Source organism: Alligator sinensis, unplaced genomic scaffold (genome assembly GCF_000455745.1).
Source record: "Alligator sinensis unplaced genomic scaffold, ASM45574v1 scaffold880_2, whole genome shotgun sequence".
Classification (NCBI taxonomy): Eukaryota; Metazoa; Chordata; order Crocodylia; family Alligatoridae; genus Alligator; species Alligator sinensis.
The window spans coordinates 491,731-517,098 of record NW_005842934.1 but is presented as its reverse complement, the minus strand read 5'-3'; the positions used below and the strand labels follow the sequence as shown (position 1 = coordinate 517,098).

The following is a 25,368-nucleotide window of genomic DNA, read 5'->3' as shown; positions in this document are numbered from 1 at the left end:
TTGTCACTCTCTGCTGGACTCTTTCAAAAATGTCCACATTTATCTTGTAGTGCAGTGCCTAAAACTGCGCATAATCCTCCAGGTGAGGTCTGGAGTCGTAAGGACAGCAGATGCTGGGAGTCCATAAAACCTCTGGCTTCCTTCCCATCCATTCCAGAGCCTGATGTCCGTTATGCCCATGCTGAAATGACAGGTCGCATCAGCCCAACCTGGCTGGCTGAGAAACCACTTGCCGTTCAGTCGGTGTTGCCTTTGTACATGGATGAAATCAAACAGAGCTGGGTCTCACTAACCCAACCTGTGAAATAAGTTGGTAGTACCCAGGCTGGAAATGAAACTGGATTTTTTTCCCCAATCCATTGTAATCACAGAATCCCAGAGCAGTGGGGCCTGAAGGGACCTCCAGAGCTCACATCTAGTCCAACCCCCTGTCTGAGGCAGGATTAACCCTGTCCAAACAGTCCCATGCAAATCTACCATCTCTTAGTAAAACTACAGTCACTCCTGACACAACACAAGACATTACACTCGAACCTGCCCCAGGGAAAGCAGACAGACCACAGCAGCTAATGTCCTGCTGCTGCAAAGATTGTTAATATATGCTCAACAGTACCAGGCACTGGTACTGCTTCTCAGCTTCATGCACAGGGACCTCCTTCAATCAGTCTCCAGCTCCCTACAGTGCTTTACACAGCTCCCAGCAGTGAGCTCCTTCCTCCAGCTCTGCTCAGGTCAAACTGCCCACTCTGCTAGGGCTAGATAGCCCCAAGCTGCCTCTTCTGGCCTCTCACAGGCTTGTCTTTAAGGCACAGCCCTCAGTTTCTCTCTTTCTCAGGAACAGGGCAAGGTCCCATTAGAAGGTGCCCAGTCATGAGAAGCTGGGTGGCTATGGCTGCAGTCTGGCAGCTGCCATCTGCCCCAGAAGGCCTGGTAACAGAACCAGCTAAGTGCAGACAAGGCTTTAGAGGCTCCAACTGCAATAGTTCAAGTAAAGTTTGGTTGTTAGGAACAGACGCCTTCCATCATCTGGCTTCAGGTAAAGCAGCAAGGGCTTGTGAAAAGCCTGCCACTCCAGGGTTTCCAGGCACAGTGACAGTGACTTTCAGACACGCAAGAGATACAAAAATCTCTGTCTTATGCCGTAGGGTCTCTGAGATGCAGAAGAGTTAGCAGAAGTCAGACATGGGAAGCTCTAGTGTATGCAAAGAACAACTTTATTATTTATTTTTCCTAAAACAGGGCTGCAAACAAAGGAAATCCAACCCAGCTTCGCACACAGGCACAGAGTTATCCAGGAATAGGGTGGCCAGCCTGTGGCACAAATGCCAGCAATGGTATGGGCAGCCTCTGTGTGTGGCAGGCAGCACGGCAGCAGATGTGGCAGGGGGCAGAAAACAGAGCAAGAGATCTGGCAGGGAGCACAGGATAAGCGGCAGAAAGCAGAGCACTAGAGCTGGCAGAGGAAGGGGATGACAGCAACACTTGAAGAGGGTGGGGGGCTAATTTGTGTCAGCCCTGCCAAGAAGACTGGGCCCCATTGAACCACTTCACTTGATCCACATTCCACTTTCATCTGATTTATCTTTCAAGTACAGGCCACCCCTCACTGCAGAATGGCCCCAATTTACTGCAGAGATGAACCAACTCTTTTCCACCAGTCCTTTGGATGAGATTAAAAGGAGCAACTACATCTGTTCCTCTTGAGGAATGGGTCCTCTGAACTACTGTAGTGACTAGTTGTATTCGATTCTGGCTATGTCCTAGGACTGGCAGGTTATGGGTTCCTTATTGTTGGATTCTGAGATGGAGGCAGAGAAGATTCAGCAGTAAGCCACAGAAGCAAGTTCAGCAAGATGCTAAGGTGCCTGTAGTGGCACTTCAGAGACACAAGCCTGAAGCCAGCTGCTAGAATCCTTTGGTGGAGAATCGGTATGACTTCCTCATCACATCTAACTACGTTCCCTAATGATTGTGGCCATTAGGGAATACACAGGCCCCTTTAAATAGGAAGGCATAGAGAAATAAGTAAGACATAGTGCCTCATGGTTTAGAGAGACCCGACTGCCTCAACCAGAGGCAGGTGCAGGGCTTCTGTGGCTCAGTGTCAGTAGAAAGCTAGATTGGCAGAGAGGACTAAGCCCCAGCTGATCACATTAACCTATGCCCCTTTTTAGATCTGTGCTTAGGATGAAATAATCAGAAGGAGGCAGGGAAAAAAACAACAGAACAGAATTAAACCCAGATATCAGAGCTGCAATCTCCACCAGGGTAGCGCACCTCATGGGCGAGGACAGGCCCGTGGGGCTCCTTCCCAAAGTCCACTAGGAAATCTTTATTCACTGTCAGGCCCCCTTTCTTAGTGTCCACATCAATCTGCAGCATAACAGAGCCTTCCCTAGAGAGGGACAAGAAAGCAGATGGTAGGAAAAAAGTGAAGTCACATCCTACTTCCTCACCCTGGCTCTTCTCTTCCGGACTGAGGGAGACATTTTTGGTTAAGCAGGAAGTCTTTTTGGGAGTAGAGGTGAGCCTCAACTCCATGTTTGTACACATCTGCTTAGATCTGGAGTCCTCTTCCCACCAGGGAGGGACAACAAAGGCATCACTAAGACTGTGCTATGCTGAAGGGCCCAGCAGGAGCCTGTGGGTCATATTCAGAAGTGTCCTAGGGCAAGTTTCACTGGTTTATTGAGAAACCTGACCTAGAACTGCCAATGCCTGAGAAACTCTTAGATGCGATTGATTCTTATGCGATGGGCGGTACTACACCCCTCATGCAGAAGATTATTGCCTGCTCTTTGTAACAACAGAACCTGACCAGACCTGACCTGAGAACCATGGAGAGACACCGTGTGAAGGTACTTCTAAGGCAACACACTTTCAAGCAGGCTGGGTCAGCTGCTATAACAGCAGCACTGTATACATTTTTATGATCCACTCTCCCAGTCCATATTGGGTCAAAGGAATGATTTAAACAGACAACGCAGAGGTTGTTGTGCCTATTCAGCATGGATTGATCCTCACTGGTTTGTGAAGCCCATGTAGTGGTTAGCAGTGAGTACTATTATTAATCCCTGGGCTCACTACAATGTGGTATAAATACCACTCATATCTAAGGGGCAGCAACTGAAAACAGGCCTGTCTTGCAGGCAGTAGTGGCTCTGCCTTTTGGGATCACCCACCCAGAATCATTAATTACCTGATAAGGTCTGGGTAGAACTGCTTGTCCCATCCACTGTAAAGGGAAGTGGTTACGTACAGTCTCGTGCCATCCAAGCTCAGCTGGATCATCTGAGGTCCACCTGCAACCTTCTTCCCCTGGAGGAACAATGGGAACAGGGGGTGTTACAAGCTGCTGGTGTTCTCACATGGGAAGAAGAATGCAACAGAAGGGAGAGGCAGAGCAGGGTCCACTCCCTGAAGATGCAAGTCTGCTTTCCTGGACAGACAGGGTTAAAACCTCTTCATTTAGGCTGCCGACCTTTTCAATGGCAAAACTGGCTGCTTGCCTAAGTCTAAGCTCCCTAGGGTACCTGGGATATGCTTTATATGGATGTGGAAGCTGGGCTAAGTCAGAAAGACCCTGATCCCTCAATCCTTACTCCGTTTAAAATTTCTCCTGTTCTTGCAGGGGAGTTTTGCTTCCATGAGAGCAGCAGAACCAGGCTGGCAGGGGTGGTAACAGGCAGCTCAGCCCAAGCTAATTTCCCAGCCGGCCAAACCTGCCAGAGGCAATAACTGGCAGCTCCAGCCTGGCTGATGAGCCAGCTAGCTGCTGTTAGGACCTCCTGACTGTTGCTAGGGAGAGCAGCCTTCCCATTTAACCCCACCTGTGGCCTCAGGCTGAGGCCAGCCAACAGTTCTTCTGAAGGTCTGTGGCAGTAAGCCTCCTTCATTCTCTGCTCTTGGTTTTCTCTCTTCTGAACCTGCTTGGCCAGGTCTGTTCTGGGTCTGGCTGCTTGAAAATTCCCCTTGGCTTTGGTAACTCAGTTCCTGACTCCAGAATCCCAACTTGGCCTCTAACTTGGCCTCTGCTCCAGACTTTGGAATTAGCAGAACAGTGCCAAGACATGATGCTTCTGGTGGAGAAGGCAGCCAACATTGCTCACCTTGATCACAAATGGCTCCGGCTGACACTGCAGCTCTGGGTCTTCCAACACAGTGACGGGCCCACCTCTGGTGATACTGCCTCCCAAAAACACCTGTAGGCAAGGGTATGTTGTCACCAAGGGAGCAAGGACTCCAGGCATGGAAGATACATGGCCAGGCAGCCACAGTATTTACATGGAGAGTGAAACTTGTCCTTTTCCCTTTCTAAAGAGGAGACAGGTAGTGTACCCAACCACAGCAACTTGCCTCACCTGTCCAACCAATTTGGGCTTCCTGGTGTTGGAGATATCATACTGACGAAGGTCTCCATGGATCCAGTTGCTGAAATACAGGAATCTGTCATCCAGGGAGATGAGGATGTCAGTAATGAGACCTTAAAAAAAGAGAACATTCAGCAGAGGAGGCAAGAAATATACAGTGAACAGCGGCAGAGGCAAACAAGATTCATGACTGTTAGTACATCAGGCACAGAGCACCAAGGACCTTCACATGCATGTCAGACAAACCCAGTTCAGATACAAAACCCAGGGTGTTGGCAGAGAGAAGTCTCAGCAGTGCTGCTGTCACCACTCCCATCTACATCTCTTTTTTGGCCTTAGATGATTCCTGTGGTTCCATCCAGGTTTTCCCCATTTAGTGGTGCCTGCCAAGACCATGGTGAGTTCTCACTGAAAGGCAGAGGGGATCCAGGGTTCCTTTCACAGCAGAAACCACCCCCAGGTTTCTAGCCTGGAAGAAGGGACCAAATGTGATTTCATACATGGAGGACCAGAGACTGGCTGACTTGGCTTCCACTGAGCAGAAGCCATGCTCTAACCTAGCGCATTCCCAGCTAGCAACTGACAGTAGGTTAAAATATTTTACATATGGGCCACAGCCAGAGGAACCACGCTGTTGAATCCAAACAAAACCATGGCCTGGGACTAACATGGGCTGCTTTTGTGTGGGAGTAAGAAGACCACAGTGCGAGCAAGAAAGATGTTAACAAGCAGATGTATCCTGAACTCAGAAAGGTGTTGCAGAAGAACAAGGATTCCTATGAAAAGCCACTGCCCAGCCTCATAGGTGCTTCAGTTTAAATAAGCCGATCGGACTTCAACTGATAACAGATACTGGCAAATTTGTAACACAAATTGGGGTGAGAATGGCAACTCTGAGCAACCTTGTCTGCAGAAAGACACCTGCTTCTCTTGGAGCATGCACCCAGACACTGGAAGCACCAATACCCATCTCCATGTCTTTGATACAGGACGTGTTTCATGGGCAGGGATCTACAGTGCTGCTGAGGATGTTGGAAAAGCAAATCTTGAGCCCTCCTCCACTCACCTGGCATCTCAGGCAGAAGCCACCCCTTCACCTTCTTGTTGGGCACTTGGATCACCTGCTCAGTCACCCAGGTTCCCTTCTACAGAGGAACAAAAGCATATGCATCACCAGTGCTCCTTTTGATCAGTCAACAAAAGCTCAGTTATGCTTGATAGCAGCAGGGTAAGGGTAAGAACATGTGCTTAACCTAGCCTGTACAGAGGTGACATACAAGTACTACAGATAAGCGTTAACAGTGCTGATGAAGTGAATAAGTGACTAGGTAGACTATATGGAGTTAATGATTACACTATCTGACAAGAATCAGAATAAAGCATGTGTTACTTTGTGGGACCTCAACAATAGCCCAGTGGATGTGCTCCACATCCTGCCCAAGTAACGAGAGTTCAAAGGGAAAGGGGCCAAATACACCTGATAGGTTAGAGTTGGCTTCTTCTGTGGAACTGAGTCTATAACCTATTTTCCACCTTTGCAGAAGACTTTAGCTCAGGCTGAAAAAGAACATGTCTGGGGAAAACGTAGGACCCACGGTGCCTGTTACATTACTGTAGCAAAGAATTTAGATAATTATACGCACAGGAAAATCAATTCCATGCCAGCTCAGCTGTTTTCTAAATCCAGTGTAAGATGCAAATGAGTCTCCCTGAGCTTAACTCCAGCCAGAACTAATCTCTTGTAAGATTCTTCCAAGCCACCCACTGTCCTAATTCAAACAACGGTGGAAATGAATGGAAGCTGATGGCACACTGGTTTACATGCACATACTGGCTTTTGTTAAGAGCCTCAGCACTGCAAATGGAGGATTGCCACTTATTTCCCAGACGCTCACCGCCTCAAAGTCAAAACTCTGCAAGGCTCCTGGTGCATAGCAAAGAATTGGAGAATGTCATAAAATGAGAGTTAACTCCACTGATGAGAAAGAGCATTTAGGACTTCTGGGAGCTCCTAACACAAGTAGCTAGCACTGGATTGCTTGCCCTGCTTTGAGAAAGAGTAGGACCTCCTGGTCCACCTCCCTGCTTGGAAGGGTTATGGTTTTACAGAGCCTCTCAACTTGATGCCACATGAGAAGAGCTTTGCCTGACAGCTCTTTCTAAGTGAATTTCTCTGTTCTCTCAGTGACCCAGGGCCTCTCTGAAACAGGGTCCCATTTGAGCCTTGTCTCCTGCCAAAGTCCTTACCTCGGTCTTGTAGAAACGGTGGACTGCACTGCTCAGGGCACACCCGACATATCCCTCTGCAGCGTCAGGGCTGTGGAGGAATCTGATTTCCAGCGGGACGGAATCCTCCCCCAAATCAATGGACTGCATGTAAGTATGGGCGGTCCAGTCCCACACGTTAATGTAGCGGCCATAGCACCCTGAGGAATCAAGTCATACAAAAATTATGTCAGAAGAGCTGCCTTTAGCCCTGGAGAAAAATAGTTTTCAAGCGTGTAGACAAACAGCTGTATCTTTGCAACTGCAGACAATATCAGGTGGGGGGGTTCCAAGTGTTTCATGGGGCTTTGCTCAAGAATCTCTATGCATTTCAAAACTCTTTACAGGAGAGGCATCAAGCATCAGATTGTGGGGTTCTCTGCACCACATCTCCATGGCCAGCACAAGGCAGATGACAGGAAAGACTATGTTCAGTGAGAGTCTGAAGGACAGTTTCTACCCATTGAGTCTTCAGATCTTCAAACCCCAATTTAGCTACACCTGAGTCTTTTCCAAACCCATACGAGCGGTGCTGGTCATTCTGATTATACAACCATCTCCAGGAGAAGCAAGATGAGATTCGGAGGGGAGGGGAGGGGAGGGGAAGAGACTAAGCTCCTCTTCATGGCTGAATTCAACCCTGAACAGCCTCAGGCAGTGGTTCTCAATCTTTTTAGACTCCAGGCATCCTCCGTCATTTTTCTGAATTTATAACATTTCCAAATGTTATAAAAAATAAGTAATGACATGTTTATACTGGGCACTAAAGCTTTTTCCCCTTTACTTTTCATTAAATATTTTTCTTTTTTTTATGACAGTAGTGTAAGAATGATGTCACCATGATGGTCCAGAACTGTTACGAGATGCAAGGATTTCTTAGGTTTATCTCTTTACTAGACCAACTATGTAATTGGGATAGAGTTATACAAGCAAATGCAAGACATTCTTTGTCAGGTCTTGCATTTGAAAGCTCTTCTAACTTTACCCCAACTGCAGAGCTGGTCCAGTAAAAGATTTCACCTTCAGAAAACCTTGCTGCTTTTTTAAAATTAAGAGCATGGCAATCAAGCAGAACACTGGTGTTAAAGCAATATAACAGCTGAGAGGTTATGGGTGAGCTTTGGGATCCACAGCTCCATAGTTGCCTGGGTTCAAACAGTGTGATGGTAGTACAGAAACCAAGGTTTAAAGGACATTATCTGTTACATGTCAGTTTGCTTTTTTTAATGTAAAGTAACAAGGGCATGAGAGGATCTAGGATTTTGGAAAGGGGGGTGCAGATGGTGTGGTGCATATCAACACAGCACATTTTTCTCCCACTAAAGAGAAACTAGAAGCTTTACCAATATGCTCACAGCCTAGCACTATATTTATTCATTTAAGATGAAAGCAAAAACAAATACAACTTTATTGGACTGTGCACTAATTTGCTAGATTATTAAGTTTAAGAAATACAACCAACCCAGGAAAAATAATTAAAAGATATTATTTCATTAGCCTGTAGTCAAAGTTAAATGTACATCTTATTCAAATTTGTAAAACAAAACCTAGCCTTCCTGAGCATCTTGACAGAGCAATCCAACACTTCATGGTTAATCTTTTCCACACCTGTGTTAATATGACCACACACCTGAATTAAGATTTTTACCTAGGACTAAAAATAGTCTGTAGGGCTGTGAAACAGAAAAGACATTTTCAGGAATGGCTAAGAGACAGTAACATTGCAGAAGAAAGGATAGTTTGAATAGTAGAACATCAGGCTGTTAAAAAGGACAGAGGGGCATTAACACCTGTGGAGAGCAGAGATTGCAGAAATCAGGAGATGACAACCACTTCCCCTGCCCCCATCATCCTTGAAGGAGCACCTACTCGCACCTTCTGTAATGCTGGGGAGTTGCTGATGTTTTGGAAACTTCCACTTATAGAAGTTACCGGCTGCCGAGTTTTAATGTCCTTGATTGACAGGAGCTTTGTACTTTACTTAGAAAATCAGCACTGTCTGTAATGCAGTAAAAGGGATTGTACCCAGGCAAGATGGGAAGACAACTGTTTTGCCCCTGGCTATGACCTGCCCATTGGAGTCAAGATCTCGCATTATGTAAAGAGGGGTCAGGGTGGGCTCGGCCTGCCTTGGTGTGAGCCACATTCAGTTTGGTCTTTGGTAGGGTCTACACATTGGACCTGCAATCAATCCTTCCAGGGCACGTTCGCTTCCTGTTGCTAGTGAAAGCTGATGACCAGAGAAGAGCCACTGGGCATAGACCTGCGCTCATCAAAACCTTGGCACATTTTCCAACCTGGAGTGTCTAAAGAAACACTCTCTCACCTTTCTTCAGATCTGCTGGGTTAAACCCATTTGCAAAGATCTTTGGAACTCCCCATTCAGTGCTCATCAGGACGTTGTGCCGTGGCTGGTACCAGAAGTCGTAGCCAAGGGCAGGTATCTTGTTCCCTTTCTCCCAATTCCCTTTCACTTCAAAGGTCTCTCCATCCAGCAAAATAAAGCCACCTAATGCAATACACATAAACACATTGCTTATAAGGGAATCATCCCCATTAACAGCTTGAAAAAGCAACAATATAAAAAAAACCCTCTTCTTAAAGCAGTCTATAGCCTGCCACATGTACTCTAATGTCAGAGAAAGATTTTACGATGGAGAGATGCAAGCAATTTTAGGATGGAGAGATTCTTAACAGCAAGCAGGGTGACTCAGCAGGGATGAAAAACTGACCCCCTCCCCTCCCCAAGGTTCAGTGCTGAATTTTGTAGCCATATAAATATCCATCTAACAAGCCATCGGTACCAATTTAATGTCTTTATATTGTGGAGCTAGGGTTAGTGATTAATTATGATAGTCAAAGACATATCTGCCTACAACCCAGAAGTGTGAAAGGGGGCAGGGGCCACGGCCACTTGTCTATAGTTGACAAACAAGTGCTTCGATACCAAGGAATGTTCTCCGAATTAACAACGCTCCATTCGTTAGCCTCCGGCAAAGGCTTTAAACATGAACTCTGGAACTGGAGAACTGGGAAGTTTATCTTCTCCACAAAGTAAGACCAAGGGCATTTTGCTAAGACAAAGCCAGTGCAACACTGGCACAGACTGCTGTTACCCAAATGGGGTTAAGTGAACTGTATGGATAGATTATGTGAGCAAGTGCCCACATCACAAACGCTCACATGAGTTCAATCCCAAATACTTGTACAACTCAGTAGAACTCTGGGCTCTTGGGACGCTAAACTGGCAACCAGCATAAAAAACAGGGAGCTCTTCACAGGGCTTCTAGGTTTTAGCTTGAATGTTGTTAGCCTGCTATTTCTGCAGCAAAGACCCCATCCCTTCAATTATGATGGAAATTAGTACCTTTTCCATTGCCAGATGGATCTCCTATGGCACTGATCATGATCTCGCCGTTGCCCAGACAGTGAGTTGTGTGGGGATTGGCCAAGCCGCACTTCCAATATATATCCACTGGCTCAATAACCTAAAGAGAGTTTACACAGAGTTAAGCTTCTTCTTGCTAAGGCCACTCAACACAGTGTCAACCCCACCCCATGGAGAAGGTCTCTCGTCATCTTAGAACACTGAAGAGTTCTCAAATTTGAGTATTTTGGCCCATCTGCTCTGGACTTCGACCAAGAGGAAACTATAAGAGAGACCAGAGAAAATCCCAAAGCTTTACTTATCTGGAGATATGGCTTTGTATTTATTTTAGTGTATCCCTCTACCACTAAGTGGTTCTCTTGAAGAAGATGCACCATGTTGCTATATTAAAAAAGCATGGCTATAGTCAAAAGACACATAAAACCAATGCAGCGGTGCTCAGTGAGGCTGGATGTCAGAGTTGTCTGTGACTTCCTGCAGTTGTCTGCCTGTCTCACACTTGGATGGATTCATATATATCATTAGCAGGGATCTGGAACTGGGCGGGCTAGTGGCTTTTGTGTCAAGGATGTGGTTTTGTACTCCTTGTGATAATTCAACCAAATCTGAACAAGTTAGAAGTCTTTGAAAAAAATGCTTCAATTTGCATATATTCAATCCAGTGTTTTGATTTTCACAGCTAAAAGGAATGTACTAGGGACATGTAATTAAGGACTGGATTGTGGTACCTATGTGTTAAGTCTGGACAAGCAACCTGAATACTCCATATCCTAGCTTCTGAACTCTAACACATTCTTCTAACACAGTCTCTCCATCCATCTTTGGAGTAGAAGTCCCATCCCCCAAGCAAGGCGCACATCCTGACGTCACCTCCAACACACCTTATAGAGCCTGGGAGCCCGCACGTCTGTGCCCACATCCACCACATAAATCCGAGAAGAGATCAAACTGGGAAGAATCAGCCGGTTCCGTTTCTTGCTGACATCCCCAAAGGAGCTGCTGCAAGTATTCCACCCTGAATGATGGAGCTCATCTTTGACATTGGGCATGGGCAGACGGTGGATCACCTATGAAGGTAAAGGCACAATTAAAATTCATCTGTTAAGACAGGACGCTCCTGAGATAGCCCTGTAGATACCAGTATAGATTATGAATGAGAAGAGGGGGGTTACTGTTGTTGTTATATGATTGGTGCAGTAGGTATCTGTTTAGCCATCAGGTTAGGGTACTGACATGCGAGGGGACAGGCTGCTGCCCCAAAAGTAGTCATAAATGGCAGGCAGATGGCATGGGGTTAGCTCAACTGGAAGCAGAGCAGAGTATTGCTTGACTAATGTTATTTCCTTTTATAACCAGGTGACCTATCACCTGGACAAGGGACAAGAGATTTATGTCATATATCTCAACTTTAAAAAAGCTTTCAATCTGGTATCCCACGATCACCTCTTGGCAAAACTGGCTAACTGTGGCCTCAGCTTCACCACAATCCACTGGCTGGGGAACTGGCTCCGTGGTTGGACCCAGAGGGTGGTGGTTGATGGAAGTCAATCGTCGTGCTGCGCTGTGACCAGTGGGGTCCCCCAGGTCTCTGTCCTTGGGCCTATACTATTCAACTTCATTAATGATGTGGACATTGGAGTCAGAAGCGGGCTGGCCAAGTTCACCAATGACACCAAACTTTGGGGCAAAGCATCCACACCTGAAGACAGGAGGGTGATCCAGGCTGACCTGGACAGACTCAGCAAATGGGCGGGCGAGAACCTGAGGGTGTTTAACACCGAAAAATGTAAGGTTCTCCACCTTGGGAGGAAAAACCTGCAGCAACCTTACAGGCTTGGCAGTGGCTAGCACTACTGACGAAAGGGACTTGGGGGTCATGATTGACCACAAGATGAACATGAGCCTTCAATGTGATGCTGCAGCTAGTAAAGTGAACAAAACGCTGGCTTGCATCCATAGATGCTTCTCAAGCAAATCCCAGGAAGTCATTTTCCTGTTGTACTTGGCCTTGGTGAGGCCACAGCTGGAGTACTGTGTCCAGTTTTGGGCCCAATTCAAAAAGGATGTGGAGAAGCTTGAGAGAGTCCAGAGGAGAGGCACGCACATGATCAGAGGTCAGGAAAACAGACCTTATGATGAGAGGCTGAGAGCTATGGGGCTCTTCAGCCTGGAAAAGTGCAGGCTCAGGGGTGATCTGGTGGCTGCCTAGAAGTTTATCAGGGGTGCTGACCAGGATCTGGGGGAACGTCTGTTCACCAGAACGCCCCAAGGGATAACAAGATCGAACGGTCTCAAACTCCTCCATTACCATTTCAGGCTGGACACAAGGAAGAACTTCTTTACTGTCTGAGCCCCCAAGGTCTGGAATAGCCTGCCGCCGGAGGTGGTTCAAGCACCTACTTTGAATGCCTTCAAGAGACATTTGGATGTTTTCTTGCCAGAATCCTATGACCCCTGCTGACTTCCTGCCCCTGGGGCAGGGGGCTGGATTTGAAGATCTTCTGAGGTCCCTTCCAGTCCTAATGTCTATGAATCTATGAAATCTACAGCGAGAGAGATACCTGAGAGTAGGATGCAGATTTTGGATTCACATCCACAGTGGCCAGATAGTCAGGTTTGTCTATCCCAGTGTTCCTGTAGATGCAGGGCAGGTACACAATTTCCTCCTTGGGACCTGTCAAGGAAGAAATATTGTTTAAGAATTGGCAATAATTAATTTAAAAGAAAACTGAGGTGAGCCTTGGAGGTGTCTTTTACTGGGTTGAATTTACCCATCTGGAGCTTGGGGTCCTTCCTCCTGAATTACATCAGGGGCAGACAGATCCTGGAGTTTCCAAGGGAAGCTCTGGACAGCATGCAGCTGGAAAGGAATTTCCTTGCCTAAGGAAGGGACTCCTTCAGCTTTGGATTCCCCTAATTCAGCTCTGCCGAAAGACTCAACCCTTGTTCAGAAAAGTACTTCTGAAGGGGCTTTGGGATGCACAGGTCATTGCAATGGGAACAGCTCCAGGGATCTCGCTTACCCCTGGCAAATGCCTGTGGTGCTTAGCCCAGTGAAGCCTGGCTTAAAAAACAGGCCACGTGTAAAACTGCACAGGATAGTACAAAGTCCCTTCTCCCGTCTCTGAGAAATAAGGATAGGAAATCACTCAATTTTTTTACTGTATAGTCACATGCAGGTCTTATTTAGGGCAAATAGGACTGCAACTAGTTTGCATGGAATTATTTATGATACACTTATTCTCTTTTTAAAAAGAGCCCTTCTGTTTGGCAATGTGTAATGCAGCACAGATTGCACAAGCCCATCAAAATATAAAAATATGGCACTGCAAACCTATTTTGACAGAAAACCACAGTTGGAGAATTGTGCCCAGAGATGGTCAAAAGTGAAAGTGGGTTTCCTTACTCATTATAGGTTCTTCCCACCTACTGGTGGGATGTAGGGTATGGAGTCCCAGTGGCACTCTCTGAAAGGGATCCTCTTAATCTTAGCATAATGCAAAAACAGCTCAGAACTCTTTCACCGATGTCCTAGGATTTCAAACCAGAACTGATATGGACTTGCCTTTCATGGCATCCAAAGGAGTCTTGTATCCAGGACCGCAATCCCTACAGTTTGCTGTTTTAAAATAATAAGAATAAAAGGTTAGAGATCTCCATGTTTTTGGAAGGCACTTGTTCCAAAAGGGGTATGGACTTTACATGTTCAAATTGAGAAAACTTAGGTCCAGTATTTAGAAAGGTCAAATACCTACAGATCATTTCACCTCTAAGAGCAGTTGAGTGAGCTCAAGACCTCTGAAAACAAGGCACAACCTGTTAAGCTGAGGACCCAAAAATGGAGGAAAATTAAAGCTTGAAGTTCAAAGGAGTTCTGTCCTGCAATTCAGCACCAAGGTAATGTATGGCAAGTGCCTGGGGTCTAGGAAGAGTTACTCCATAGTAAATTTTAAGAGACTGGGCTCTATGCACTGCCCTTTATTCACCTAGACATATTGCTCCATTTGAACAACCCACTCTCCCATGAAGCAGAAAGCTTTCAGGCTTCTTCTGAGTATTAGTCCTTGAAGAAGTGGCCATCCCTGGGGGCTTAGAAGCTCTTTGGGAAGCAGTTCTGCAGACACCTGTCCAGGATTTCTGGCAATCTTGCTTGATGGGAAGTCAGACCAAGAAACTCATTTCCCAGCTCTGATCCTACTTCCTCCTGCTAGAAACTCTCACTGAGCTCCATCCTGCACCCCTACATTACCAGCTACTAATCCCCATCTCAGCCATTAAGTCAGGAACCAACAAAGGAGAGCCAACCCAGCTGGTACGTTCCCAAGAGACTGGAGGGGAACCTGAACATTAGCAGTGGGGAAATCTGGGGAGCAGTGTTATAATGGATAAAGCAGAAATTCAGTTATTCAATGTACGTGCCATAATCCCCATGCAAAGCGTCAAAACATGGATCTGGAATGGGAATTACAGGAGCTGTTACCATTTTCTCAACAGAACAGGAAACAGATGCATTTACTTTTCATGAGAAATAAGATACCCATCTCTGGATCATCTAGAAATAGTAGTTCTGAAATATTCTTCAGTAAGCATAAAGTAATGAATAAAAATAAGAGTAGTAACTAGCAAACACAGCTATAAGCTTTGTCTTGTTCTCTCTGAACCAATGGGTGAGCCTGAGAGGTTTTTCATCACTTAGAAGTATCATAGTTAACATAATAATAATAATATTAATGCTAATGATACTACTGCCAATAATAATAACACCTGTGTCCATTTTCATTATAACATATCCTGCAATCACAGAATTGGTGCCTGGTTTATTTTAACAATATTTCTAGAGAAAATTACCCTGAGACATTGCTTTTAAAAGCATTTTATGACAAGCCCTAGGGGATTGACAGGAGCCACTTCCATACAGTGATCTTTGGTAATGTCTCTGACAGCTAAGAGCTCCCAAACTGACAAAAAAAAATGCCAAAGCACACAAAGATAAAGATATGGACACCGTCTTTGTCATATGAAAAAAGAACAAGCCCTAAGTTTATATGCCTTACCAAGGGACATAAATTTGCACAGAATATGGTCACAAAACTTTCGGCTGGGAAGGAGTGTCCAGTTTCTACCATGGCTCACCCTCCATCTTATACCAACAGCAGGGAGTAGCCCACAGCATTCCTCCAAGTTCAACTGTAGGTAAAAGTTTTGGAGAGCTGAGCACAAAAAAAGTGACAGCTTCCAATGTGACAAACATTGAGATAAATTCTGGGTAGGACCAAGAAATGTGATGCTGTGTTCTCAGTTGCTATAGTACCTCAAGTATCTTTCTGATGAACAACTTGCCTTATTGTTCATGTCTGGCCACACTCTATTTATTATCTTCACTGCACCTAAAAATTTCTTGAAACAAATGCCAAGTAGATGACACTTCTAGGCTGACAGCTGCATTTTTCATTTAATGGAAAAAAAAAATTAAAAAAAGTCAAAGGGGACAGAGAAATTGCTTCAAGGAATCTATTCCCTCCTTTCTGAAGTTCATATTTAAAAATGGATTTGCTCAAAAAGAACACTTTCACATTTATGTTAACTGAAAAGGTTTTCTTAAATAACCAGATTTGTAAATAGGAGAAGGAAGGGAGGTATGCAGTCTTTCATTTGTGCCCAAGTCCTGCAAAACGAAACATTTAAACTTTGTTAAAAATAGATGGAATATCAGAAGCTAAACGACCTTCTGAATCACCTGATTTAACAGGGACAAAGTGAGTAGCAGACCAGTACTAGATGAGTATTGCAAATGCAGTGTTAGTTTGCAGACCTCTTTAACATAATAAAAGTCCACGGAGGCTCGAATGTTTGCTAGATAGCCCCCTCGTCTCCTTTATCCCACACTCTTGCTTCCTTCCCAACTTGCTCAAAGACTGTTCTATTAAAAGGTTGTATTTGACAGTTTAAGGATCCCACAAACCTTTTGCTGTCATTTCTGCCAGTCTCATTCAGGAATATAGAAATAGGGTTTGTTGTTTTTTTAAGATAAAGCTGTTATCAGTAATTTGAGAGCAATACATTAATGCAATCATTTATGTTAAGGATACTAATCTATGGCTAAACACATGAATGCCAGTCATTGCATTCTACTTGGCTGCCAACTGGATGTTTAGAATACCACAAAGTCCAACTGTGTTTAAAGTGGATGCATCATGAAGGACCAACATGTTTTACAAGCTCGTGCTAGACCAGGATTGCTTGAGTATTTTCTACAATGTGGCCTATACAGAAGATCAGCAAAAAAGGGGTTGGAAGGGAGCTCAGGAAGTCACATCTAGGCCAACCCCCTGCTCAAAGCAAAACCAGCCCTAACTACATCATCCCAGGCAAGGCTTTGTCTAGCCGGGTCTTAAAAACCTCCAAGGATGGAGACTCCACCACCTCTCTGGGGAGCCTGTTCCAGTGCTTTACTACCCTCCTCATGATAAAGTTTGTCCTAGTATTTAACCAGACTTCCCTTGCTGCAACCAGACTTCCCTTGCTGTAACACTCTAAGCCTACCATGGGTGGATCTAGGATTTTGAAAAGGGGGCTGTAGATGGCAAGGTGCATCATCATATATAAAACAACACACATTTTTCTCTAATTACAAATAAAGTAGAAGCATTACTAATACACCAGGGGCCTAGGGCTGGATCATTCTGTTTTAGATTGAAGCAAAAACAAACATAACTTCACTGGAATGAGGAACAAGTCACTTAATTTGTCCATGATCAGTATGAGAATAAGCACATTTGTGTCTCCCACCATTTCCTAAAGTTTTAAATGTCAATTCATTGTTTTGAGAGCCTCAAGGAAATTAAACCAAGGAAAAACGGAGTAACCCAAAGACGAGGATAACCCAAAGACAAAGCACACTATCTGAATGATGGGAATAGGATTTAGGAATCTTTTTCAAGAATAACAGCAGAAATAGATGCACTTTTTTAAACTAAAAGGGCATCCTATCTCTGCTTAAGCAACATGGATACTATGGTTTACAAGTGAGCTATAAAGTGCACTGAAGCAGCTAGAGCAAACATGCAGCCTCTGTTTAAATTAAATAGGCGTTGCTAGTAAGCAGCCTAATGAGGTTCATAGATTTACAACCATGAGTAAGGGATCTGTACGACACTCCTTTTGATTATGGGAGCTGTGACTGCTGCATGTCCGGGAATTTCAGTGTAAAAGTTACCTGTACCATCATGGGATAACTTCCTACATACTGGTGACTTGGTTTAAATAAGGTTCTGGAATCTATTTTGCTCCCTCAAATGCATCACTTAAATAATTCATTTTTTGTATGAGTGCACAGCTCCTAAGCAAAGTCTTATGCACCAAGATTCAGCTAACACCGTTTTCTCACGAACTACTGACAGCCCCTTCCCCTGATCACAGAGGCTTGTTACACCATGTAATAAAACCAACAAGTGCAGCATGCCACTACTCTAGTGGCCCCTGGAGTTAGGTTATATTCAAGCCCATTCAGGCACTACTTGCTTTTAGGATGGGGAAACCCATTTACAGCAAATCAGTTAGAATCAGGTCTTAGTTCTGCTTCTTGTACTTAAAGCGTGGGATTACTGAAGCTGCTTTTCTGCATGAGACTAGAAATAGTCAATTCATTCTCTTATCAAGTTAACAGTATATGTTTGATGTAATCAGTAACTTATTAAAAAACAAAGATGGGAGGAACTGTTAGCTTTATAACTTAGCTTTCCTCAATAGGGCACAATATAAGTTAAAATGATGAGAATATGCATCAGAACTGAGGAAAGGGCCAAGTTAGCAGCAGTGTTATGAGATTCAACAGTCAAGACATCAGCACTGGTGATACATTGCTCATATGCCAGGAGGCCTATTCCACACAACTAATAAAATGATCCAGGAAACTTTGAAGATTTTGCCTGCCTTTAGAAAGGCTGCACAAACCTCTTCCCTCTTCCCCCTGCCCCACTCAACACCATGCTGTGGTCAGCAGAAATCCATGAAGCAATCTACCCTGGTTTGGCACAGATATAATGTTTTTCCCCATCCATGTAGCACTGGAATCCCTCTTTATTTACTGCCTGTTTACGTCTTCAAAAAACACTGTGGTCATAAAGATAAAGCACCTATATCCAGATCAGATGGGAAGTTTATTAAGAAACAAGACAAAGAATGTTTCCTTTTCACCATTAGAAGCACACATAGTGAACACCCAGGATGGAGAGCTGGACTGGACAATTTAGGTTCAGTTTTACTGAATCAGTTTCCTTTTTGATTAGAGTTTCCTCTTTATGATTACAGGTTTTTTTTAATTGAACCAAACACACTGTTATGTACAGTGAGAGGCAAATACACGAGGATATATCCAATGAAAGAAAAACCCCTCTGCATTCTCTTCTAAGCACCCACCCCTCTAACTGTGAAAGTGTTTATATTAATCATTAACAGCTACAGTAGGCATTTACAGTGATATCTTGGTTCTCCACTATTCACTCATCTTCCCTAAAGATGCACAGGCTCACTTTTGCGCTTTGCCTGTGTGGAATCAGAAAAAATATATGCCTTAAACTTTGATTATTTTAGTTATAAGATGACATAACCACTTTGTGGAGAATTGCTGGCTCTGTATAGTAGAACAGATAAGAGAAAGTGTTTGTTCTTTGTAACTCCTCTGCAACTGCTTCGCTCACCGTGGCCTTGAAGATAGCAAAAAAGTATGTACAAATCTGATTTCCAGGTGCAAGAAGGAGGTTTGTGAACTAACCTCGCCTCCCCCATTAGTTCCCATCCTGATTACAGCAAAGAAATAACGAAGTAATATTATAGCCGCTTTTCATGCTAATTTCACTATATGATCACGTGAGTTGTAAGCAACTGTTAAAAAGTATATAAGCCTCCTGATTTTGCTCTGGGGGGGGGGGACACACCCCTTCCAAGTGCTTGGGAAATCCATGTCACTTTGGAATCCCCCCTACAGCTGTAGTTTCTTTTAAATAAAAGCTTCTGCTGACCTGACCCAAAAGTATGCTGTGTGTGTTTCCACGACACCTGGCTACTACTTCAGACCCACCTTTCTTCTTACTTATAGGCTGCCTTGGCCACTCCGTAACAAACCCGCCAGTCCCCTGGTCAGGGGAAGGATAGGAAGTTTCAAAGTACACAGTTGGCAGTCTGCAAAAGTCAGTAGCAGGGAGACCCAGGCTGGATCTGTCTAATCTGTGAGTGTTTTCCTGCCGAGAGCTGATTGTAGGCTGCGGATTATTTCGTCTGATGAAGTGAGCTCAGGTTCATGAGAGCTTATACTATATATCTCTGATTTAGTTAGTCTATAAGGTACAAATCTACTCTGCCTTCTGTCTATCTCTTACCCATTCTGGTTGTCTTCTGGCCAGATCTTCCAGCTGCTGAAAGAAAACACAGTTTGTAGTCAGTCTGCCTGATGACAGCACTGGATTCTGCAGAACAAATGCTGCTCTCAGGGGGTCTTATATACAAGGGAAAGGGGCGGGGAGAGTAGAAAGCTGCCAAGGGGAGGATCTGGTGCTGAAAGAGCGTGGGAGGTACCAGGAAAACATACCACCTTCTTTCTTATCCCCAATTAATGCCACAGGCAGCTACTCTGCTCTACTGGACCCTGCTGCTCTCTTTCCAAACATAGAGAAGCTGTATCCTCTTCTGGTGGACTAGTTGTGTGCTTATGTGCACTGAGCACAAGAAAACCTCCTTATATAGCAAAAAAAGCTCTTTGCTGTTAACAATCAGGGGAGAGGAAAAAGCTCTGTTTGTAAAACTCTTGCTTTTGGGCTCTTTGGCTCCCTAAAAAAGGTAGCTGCATAGTATCTTCCCACTACCCAGCTGCATAGATGCGTTTCTCCTGTGAAAACCTCTGCAACATAGCTGAAACCCTAGCTCCTTAAACCCCATGCATAGCAACTCTTACCCCAGTTCCCCTTTATCACTGAATAGTCAGCACCCAGAGGCATATTAGGTGCCCTAGTGATCACTAGAGCTCTGCTGAGCTGCCCCAGAGTTGATCTAGATCAGCTCAGACCTACAGGCTCGTGCAGTGTCTACAGAAAGTTGACTGTTCCCCAGCTGCCCCAGGCCAGAGGTGGGCACATCTCAGGCATATGGGGGAGAATAACATAATGGGAGAATGAGACATTTTGACAAGGTCCTGCAGGAAAGGCAGGGCGAGGGGGGGGGGTGTTATGTAGGTCCTATATAAACAGCCTTGAAAGGGGTGGTGTGGGGAAGGCCAGCCGGTGCCTGCAGGTGGAGAGTGTGATGCCAGCCAATCAGAGCCGTGGAGAGCCTGCTGAGGTCAGTATGAGGGTAGAGTAGGGTGGGGCTTGAGGGAAGCTGCAGGGGAAGGGTGGGGCTTGTGGAACCAGGGGTCTAGGGGGAAGTGGGTGTGGTTAGAAACATGGGTCAGGGCTTGTGGGTGTGTGGGGGGATGTGGCCATGGCTACAGGAAGGAGGAGATGAGGCATATCCCACAGTGCAGGTTGGAAGAAGAGACCTGGATGGGGCTGGTGACAAGGGGGTGGGGCCTCAGGGGCTCAGCTACACCTCTTGAACCTGCCCCCCCACCCCTAGGTGATGCTGCAGGTGCCCCAGCTCCCTTTGCTGGCTGAGGGCAAGAGCTACCACTGTGCCTTTGGGAGCCAGGCCCGCCCAGCCACTCGCCAGGACTCCTGGGTCCACTGCTTGGCGCTCAGCCCTGACCAGGTCCCACCAGCCTAGAAGGCAAAGGTTAGCTCATCCCTACCCACAATGTGTTGCTCTAGCCTTTCCCCTTCTTCTTCCCTCCCCAGAGGATTCCCTCACTTTACTCGCCTTAGTGAGGCTGCAGCTGGAGTTCCCGCTTTACTCGGCCTTGGTGAGCCTCAGTTGGAGTATTGCACCCAGTTCTGGGCTCCACACTTTAGAAAGAATGTGGGGAAGTTTTGAGAGAGTCCAGAGGAGAGCCACGTGCATGATTAGAGGTCAAGAAAATAGGCCTTATGAGGAGAGGCTGAGGCATGGGACTCTTCATCCTGGAGAAGAGAAGGCTCGGGGTGACTTGGTGGCAGCCTATAAGTATACGCTTATATACATGGTATGCATCAGGAACTGGGAAAATGTCTGTTCACCAGGGCACCCCAAGGGAAGACCAGGTCTAATGGTCATAAATTGCTGGAAGACCATTTTAGACAGGACATAAGGAAAAGCTTCTTTACTGTCCGAGTCTCCAGAGTCTGGAATAGACTCCCCCAGAAATGGTACAAGCACCTACTCTGGATACCTTTAAGAAACACTTGGATGCTTATCTTACTGGGGTCATCTGCCCCCAGCTGACTTCCTGCCCCTTGGGCAGGGGGCTGGACTCGATGATCTCGAGAGGTCCCTTCCAGTCCTAATGTCTATGACATCAGTGGGATTCCCCATAGCTCAGTGGATCCAGCCCCACTTCAACTGGAGGACCAGGGACCTACAATTTTGGCACAATGGGCGGGATTCTTACAAGATCTCTGCTCCCATGACATCCGTAGGCACTTCACCCACTGAAGTGAACGTAGCAGATTTTGACTAACACCGAACACTTCTGGAAGTGCCACAAAAGTAGCGAGAGCAGAAAAAAATCAGGGTGAGAATGAGGAGGAAATGGACAAGGGTTCCAGCAACATGACTGGGCACTGACTCAGCTTAATGGAACACGTATATTTACTGGTTATGGGAACTAGTTCCTTACTATAAAAATAATGAAGATGATATAAAATAATGACTGCTACTAACTTACTGCTTCCAGACATCGTGGAAGACTCGTAGCTCAGTGCTTGTCCTTGAACACCTCTAGTATGAACAGAAGTGTGGTTACTTTGTACACATGAGGTGCTGGAGAAGAATTCAGGCGCAACCTTAAACTGGAAGGGAGTGCCGGCAGGCCCAGTGCCCTGGATGAAAAATGATGCAGACTGGCACACTTGGTTGAAAACTGCACAAGCCTAATTCAGGAAAGCAAGATTAAAGTGCTACTAAAAGAAATAACAGTGGTAATATACACTATCACCCAATGCTCCAGAGTACAAGTTCTCTCTGTCTAAAATGTCTATAAAACATTTTATAGATGGTGTTAGCATGGTGTTGTCACGTTATCAGTGTTATCACTGCTGTTGTCCTTGTTCAGCGTTACTGATGTGCTGTCAGTGTTGAAGTCTCAGGAACTGTGGTGTTGAGAAAGTCGCAGCCAGGCGATCCCAACACCAATCCTGTCTTAAAGAAGGACCACAGGCTCAGTTCAGAGGCAAAGATTTGGCTAGGTTTATTGTCTACAAGCACAGCCCTAACACATTTGGCCTAACATGTACATCAGACTAGGAGCTAAGGCATTTGTACCCAGGACAAGGCAGTCAGTACAACACTATGCAGGCTCCCCTAGGCCGCTACAAAGGTCCCATATTTTCCAAGTCTTTTATACAACAATCAAAACAAATTACATATTGCATTCCATCCATATCTTGAATATCTTACACCATCCCGTACCATGGGCTTGTTTCCTATCCTGATCAGGTGTTCTTGTTCCAGTGCCTTATTGTTCTGGTATTGGACTATCCTACCACCTTGAACAGCCACCTACCCCTCCCTTCTTCTGGCAGCAGTGCCCTTCTGGCCCCTAAGGCAAGTTTTGCTTATATAAGGAGCTCATACATCAGTTAGGTTGGCTGGTCAGGTCTACTCTGGCCAATGCTTTAGCAAAGCTTTCGTGTGAGTACAGGCAGTCCTCGGACTTACAACACAACTTGGTTCCTGAAAACTGTCTTAAGTCGAAATGTAACTCAGAACCAATTTTCCCATAGGAAACAATGTTATAAATGGGGGATTGGTTCCTGAACCAAGGCCTGACACCCTATTTTCACCAAAAATAACCCATAATTTTGTACTCAGTCAATTATAGATGAGTAATATAGCTACATTAATGTATTTATATTGTAATTACAATCACATTGATTTGGAAGGACTTCTTTGAGGTGACTTTGCTGGACTTTTTGAAGGGCTCTTGGCTGGAATCTTCTCAGGAGCCTTGCCTGCAGGTTTTTCTTGAGTCTTGGCTGCTTTCTTAAAGAAAGCATCCAAGGAAGCTTGGACAGATGTTTTCCAGGGAGATGGGCGATGCAGTGAACGTGTTCACTCGTGTGGCATCGCATTGGACCAAGCATTTATAAAGTCGAAACTGATGTCAGAAAGTTGAAACAGTGTCAATCAATAAACCTTGTAAGTGCAAAACATTGTAACTCAAAACGTTGTTAAGTCAAGGACTGCCAGTATATATTAATCAATGTTCCAGCGAGGCCTACGCATGGCTACTAATGACCCAACCCTATTCCATCTAACAAGCCTTTAAATGGACTTAGGTGTCTAGTGTGGTCCTATTTCACTCTGAAAAAATGCTAGTGTGTCTATTTCTGCACCATGTCATCGTCTGAGCTCCAAAAGATCAACCATTTTTGTGATGACTGTTCTAACAGGGTTGACTAAGATCACATGTGGGCACCTACTCAGACATCTAATGGGTGGAACACGATTGCACCCTAAGTGCTTTAGGCCCACTATAACTCTCTCAAACTCACTTGTACGATGCCTTTGGGGGTTTTGACACAGGTTTTGTACCTTTAAGTTAATTATAAAGCAAATATGGTTAAAGAAGGATGTGGGGCTTTTTCACACCAATGTACCAAGCTAACTTGCACGTGCAACAGCTAGACAAAATTACAGGTTTCTAATGTGCTGCATTTCTAACCATAAACCACGGGGCTCAGGCCTTTAAATACATACAATGCATTTTTAAATAGCGTTTGAACCCTACCTCAACCTTCACGAGAACTTTGGATTTGGTGTAAAAAAGCAGGTTGTAACCCTTTCTGTTTGCAAACGGCACAGGATTTTACAGTGACTGCAACGTGGCCGCATCATGAGGGAGGGGTTTAAGACCATCCCATACGAATACAAGGAGAAAAATCAGAAGACTGGATAGAATTGAGGCGGAGGCAGCAAGGGAGGCAATAAGTCCCTAACGAACTCGGAGGGCAAACTAATGACTGGTGAAGCAAAGACTGAAGCTCCTAACACACAAGGCTCAATCTACAACCCAGGGGCCGAGCTGGCCTGTGGGCTTCCCACGGGTCTGGACATTAGACAGCGGGGCAATTAAAGCTGCTGACCGCTTCCCCGCTGCCAAATCTCCGAGCCCTGCAGGCCGGATGGCACGGCCCCACGTGCTGGATCGGGGTGGGTCCATGGCAGACAGGTAGGGCTGAGGCGGTGGGGCTGATCTGCAGGGATCCTGATAAAAAAAAAAAATCACAAATTCTCTGATAAAGAACTAAATAAAATCACAAATTGTCTGATAACACCCCCGCCAAAAAGAAAAGTCAGTGATTAAAATGAAAGGCCCCACACACGCCCCCTGCTGGTGCCCCTCACTCGCCACAGCAGCCGCAGCCGCAGCCCCGCGCGTGCACGCTGATAACACGAGCGAGCGGAAGTGGGAAGCAGAGAGGTGCGGGGACAGAGCTACCCGCGGCACTGCCTGAGGGGCCTTTGCGCCGCGCGCGGGTGGACAGGGAGGCTGCGCCCCAGTAGCGTCGGACCACGGAGGCGTCTGCGCATGCGCGCCCTTAAGAGACCGTCCCATTCTCTAAGAGGGATTTCTAGAGCCGCGGGGGGGAAGGACCCCAAACGCCCCTACAAGCCCACGGCCCCCCGGAGGGGTGGCTACTGCGCTGCCTGATCAGAAAGTGTTCGTCGTCCCGCCCCTCCAGCGCAGGCAGGCCCTGCTGATGTGCGCATGCGCAGAGGGATGCGCCGCAGCGCCCTCTGCAGACCGGGCCCGGCTGGGAGGAGCCCGGAGCAGCCTTTGCGGCTCCTGGCTGGCAGCCTGAGAGAGTCGTTACCACCTGTGAAATGGGCTCATGCCAATGAGAGCTGCGGTCCAGTAGCCCCTGGGTGCTGCCTGGCTGGAAATGCTGCAGCTGGCCAGTGGGTTTAAAACTTGAGGTGAAGCAGGAATCACAGGGGATGCAAGTGCTCCAGTGCCCCAGGACAGCCCCAGAACGGGAACCGCAAGTCCCGGTCCTGGCTGTGAGAGCCTGGAACAGTGCTTGTCCCAGATTTGCAGCGTCATGAAGGGACCGTGGGAAACAAAAGTGCTTTGGGGGTTGGCAGGAGCTGGACGCAGGGGTGCCAGTGCGTGTGCACACCCGCATGGCCTGGAGTGCAGCCAGGCAGGGGGTCTGGGGAAGTGGGGCACAGATCAAGCCCCCCCCCCAGTGAGGGAGGGGGCACTGCCCAGCCAGG

General features: G+C 46.1%; 1 protein-coding gene and 1 long non-coding RNA gene across 3 annotated transcripts; both read right to left on the bottom strand.

Moving 5' to 3' along the window:
- Positions 1 to 1,193: 1,193 nt before the first annotated feature.
- On the bottom strand, positions 1,194 to 19,498 carry LOC102388298 (methanethiol oxidase-like). Of its 2 annotated transcripts, XM_006036247.3 has the most exons (12): positions 19,401 to 19,498; positions 13,589 to 13,642; positions 12,585 to 12,697; positions 10,905 to 11,090; positions 10,003 to 10,123; positions 8,962 to 9,144; positions 6,618 to 6,796; positions 5,437 to 5,515; positions 4,362 to 4,483; positions 4,110 to 4,202; positions 3,200 to 3,318; positions 1,194 to 2,395 (listed from the first exon to the last, which is right to left on the bottom strand). In XM_006036247.3, exons 1-12 carry the CDS (start codon positions 19,402 to 19,404, stop codon positions 2,233 to 2,235), a joined length of 1,416 nt encoding a protein of 471 aa, XP_006036309.1. In that variant the 5' UTR covers positions 19,405 to 19,498; the 3' UTR covers positions 1,194 to 2,232. The 2 variants fall into 2 exon arrangements, with proteins under 2 accessions (XP_006036309.1, XP_025048295.1); XM_025192510.1 differs by lacking the exons at positions 13,589 to 13,642; positions 19,401 to 19,498 and adding an exon at positions 13,430 to 13,564.
- Positions 19,499 to 21,022: 1,524 nt separating this feature from the next.
- LOC112548114 lies at positions 21,023 to 24,889 on the bottom strand. The gene is made up of 3 exons (XR_003091924.1): positions 23,879 to 24,889; positions 21,815 to 21,968; positions 21,023 to 21,071 (listed from the first exon to the last, which is right to left on the bottom strand). It is a non-coding gene; the product is annotated as an uncharacterized LOC112548114 (long non-coding RNA).
- Positions 24,890 to 25,368: the final 479 nt, after the last annotated feature.

What these genes read in the sequence shown, in the direction of transcription:
- LOC102388298 (XM_006036247.3), bottom strand. An exon ending in GGGCTCCCAGGCTCTATAAG is followed by an intron (nt 10,124 to 10,904) that starts GTGTGTTGGAGG and finishes AACTCTCTTTAG; the next exon opens with GTTATTGAGCCAGTGGATAT. An exon ending in AGCCCAAATTGGTTGGACAG is followed by an intron (nt 4,203 to 4,361) that starts GTGAGGCAAGTT and finishes CCTTGCCTACAG; the next exon opens with GTGTTTTTGGGAGGCAGTAT.